Genomic DNA, 2,838 nt, shown 5'->3' with positions numbered 1-2,838 from the left:
CGCTCTCTCTTTCTCTTTATGTGTGTGTGTGTGTGTGTGTGTGCGTGCATGTGTTGCGTCGCTCTCTCTTTCTCTTTATCTCTCTGTCTCTCTCTCTAGCTCTGCTCTTTGCTATCCATTTCTTGTCATCTCGGAAACGGAGACAGATACTTTTGGTTGACTACCCCACGGCCACGCACTCATAGGCATAACGGATCATCCAGAAACCTCAGTGACCCCACTGTTACCTGGGCAACCCCTTCCTCGCTGTTCAGCGATGTAAAAGCCTGCTATGCAAATGAGGGACCTGGATGCCAGGTAACCAAGCAACAGAGAGGGGTCCGGGATACTTGCCACGCCAGCTCAATCCCCTCACCTGTTGGACAGGAGGGTTTTTCTGTATTAGTGTTTTTTTGGTTAACCTTTCCCAGGGAAGCTTCTCTGACATCACGCTCGACGCTCCCCTTTTAAGTAGAAGGTGGTTCGGATAAGCAGGTCACTGGGGCTAAGGAGACATCTGTCCTCCTCGTATGACACTGTATCTCCACGGTTCTGCTGACCCTCCCTGGGGTCCGCTGTGAGTGGGCGAGGCAGCTTTGTTGGTTGATGTGAGGTTATGGTGCTGGACATAATGTGCCTAGATGTGTCTGTCTTTGTTTAATCATGTTTTATCAACTGACAATTGAATGATGTGTAAAGTTGATTAGCTTTGGGTGGTCTTTATTCAGGTTTGATAGGGTAATATAAGGGGCAGGACATGACAACGTTGGTGTTTGTCGTTGAATATTTCCATTTGTAAGGATTTAATGATTTCTCTAACATCTGTGCTCTGTAGTTGGTCTATGAGCAGGCCTTGGGCAGCAGTGCTCCCTAGTGGTTCAACAAAATATCATAAACACGTCACGTGTTTGACTGCTTTGTTATACCACTGACACAAGACCAGTAATGATGACTTGCCTGACCAAATTAAAGTGTGTGTGTGTGTGTATGTGTCCCTACAGGACACAGCGGGACAGGAACGCTACCGTACCATCACGACAGCTTACTACAGAGGAGCCATGGGCTTCCTGCTCATGTATGACATCACCAACCAGGACTCCTTCAGTGCAGTTCAGGACTGGTGAGTGAGGACTGAAGAGGGCAGTAGCAATCACTGCTCTTTTCTTCTCTTGTAAGATTGTATTTTTCTATAGCCGTACTATAAATGTAACACAGTCTGATCATTTGGTCCGCATGTCGGCAACCAATCAAAATGTTCAGACTTCTTCTTCTTTTGAAACACGGAACTGCGTTTCAACGTTGTTGAGAATCACAACACAAATTCGCTAGTCATGCCAAAATACTGCAACGCAATGGATTCAGTGAATAAACCCCACTGCTACCTAGTTAACTATAACACTACTTTACATTGTTAGCAGGCTCACAAAACAAGCTGTGTTAGTTGACTAGCGATGTGTCATTGATTTTCAACAACGCGGAAATGTATTAAAACATTTCGAAAGAAAAGTCTGATCATTATATCGGATCCCGACATGAGGACCAAAGCATTAGAATGTGTCACAAATGGACTTGATGTTATTAATAAACAAGCCCAATCTGCAGGCAGACTGTTGGCGGAAGTGCGATCGATAACATTGAAGTGCATGGGGAATCAAGGAACTGCGAATACGAATTAAGAAATATATATATATATATTTTTAAATTATTGGTAGATTAATAGTGTATTGATTGATGTTTACTAACATGAAATCCATCTATGAGCCCTACTGCTCTCTCTGTCAGACGGTCCATGTATTACCCTCCCTCCTCCAGGGCCACCCAGATCAAGACGTACTCGTGGGACAACGCCCAGGTGATCATGGTGGGGAACAAGTGTGATATGGAGGATGATAGGATCATCCCCACAGAGGACAGCCAGAGACTGGCAGAGGACCTCGGTGAGTTACCGTCCTCTGAGGGGAGAGAAGCCACACACACACACACACACACACACACACACACACACACACACACACACACACACACACACACGCACACACATTTTCACCTGGACTTGGACACACATGACCATGTGACCCATATTCTGACCACGTGTTCTAACACATAGAACAGGTAACACTTGTACTTACCGGTACTCTCGAATTCCCCCCCCCCCCCCCCTCTCTCTCTCTCTCTCTATCTCTCTGTTTCTCTCTCTCTCTCCCTCACACTCTCTCTCTCCCCCTGTCTGGCTCTAGGGTTCCAGTTCTTTGAGGCCAGCGCCAAGGATAACATCAATGTGAAGCAGGTGTTTGAGCGTCTGGTGGACGTCATCTGTGAGAAGATGAACGAGAGCATGGACGGAGACCCCAGCCTGATGTCCAATCACAGGAACCCCGGCCTGCAGGACTCGCCACGGGAGAGCCAGGGGGGCTGCTCATGCTAAACATCCCCTCACTCCCTCCCCCGCCCCATCCCCACACGCACACGCACACACCCCACCCCACCCAAGCCTCCATCCAAACCCCCTCGCTGTGCCTCAAATGTGGAGAGTCACTACACCTCTCATTACACCCCCACCTCATCCACCACCATCTATCCTTCTTCAACACGGCCGCCGCAAACCAGGGAGCAGCTAGCTGTGATAACCCATCAGTATCAGTCCACACCGCTCTGTGTCCTCCCAGGCCTATCCCAGGATCCCCTGCTGCACTTCCTGTCAACCCTGAAAAGGCCCCATCTCTCCTGTGTACTGTGGCCTCCAAAAATGTTCTATAGTTGCTGATATTTCATCTCAGACTCACCCCCCCCCCCCCCCCCCCCCCGACCTCTGTATCTACCACATGGAGGACTCTCTGCTTTTCTTGTTCACATTTTAAG

The 2,838-nt window shown here is 48.4% G+C and overlaps 1 protein-coding gene across 1 annotated transcript in view; it reads left to right on the top strand.

Moving 5' to 3' along the window:
* Window positions 1-2,404, top strand: part of LOC308151357 (ras-related protein Rab-3D-like) — a gene marked incomplete at both ends in the record, with an annotated part of 4,770 nt that extends 2,366 nt beyond the window's left edge. Inside the window, 3 exons of the mRNA XM_080524216.1 lie at window positions 981-1,099; window positions 1,792-1,916; window positions 2,217-2,404. Of these exons, the coding sequence (XP_080380342.1) occupies window positions 981-1,099; window positions 1,792-1,916; window positions 2,217-2,404 (432 nt within the window). The remainder of the gene's footprint in view (window positions 1-980; window positions 1,100-1,791; window positions 1,917-2,216) is intronic.
* Window positions 2,405-2,838: the final 434 nt, after the last annotated feature.

This window comes from Nansenia antarctica (assembly GCF_963989245.1).
Source record: "Nansenia antarctica genome assembly, chromosome: 2".
Lineage (NCBI taxonomy): Eukaryota > Metazoa > Chordata > Actinopteri > Argentiniformes > Microstomatidae > Nansenia > Nansenia antarctica.
Note: the sequence above shows the minus strand (reverse complement) of the source record. Positions and strands in the feature narration are given on the sequence as shown.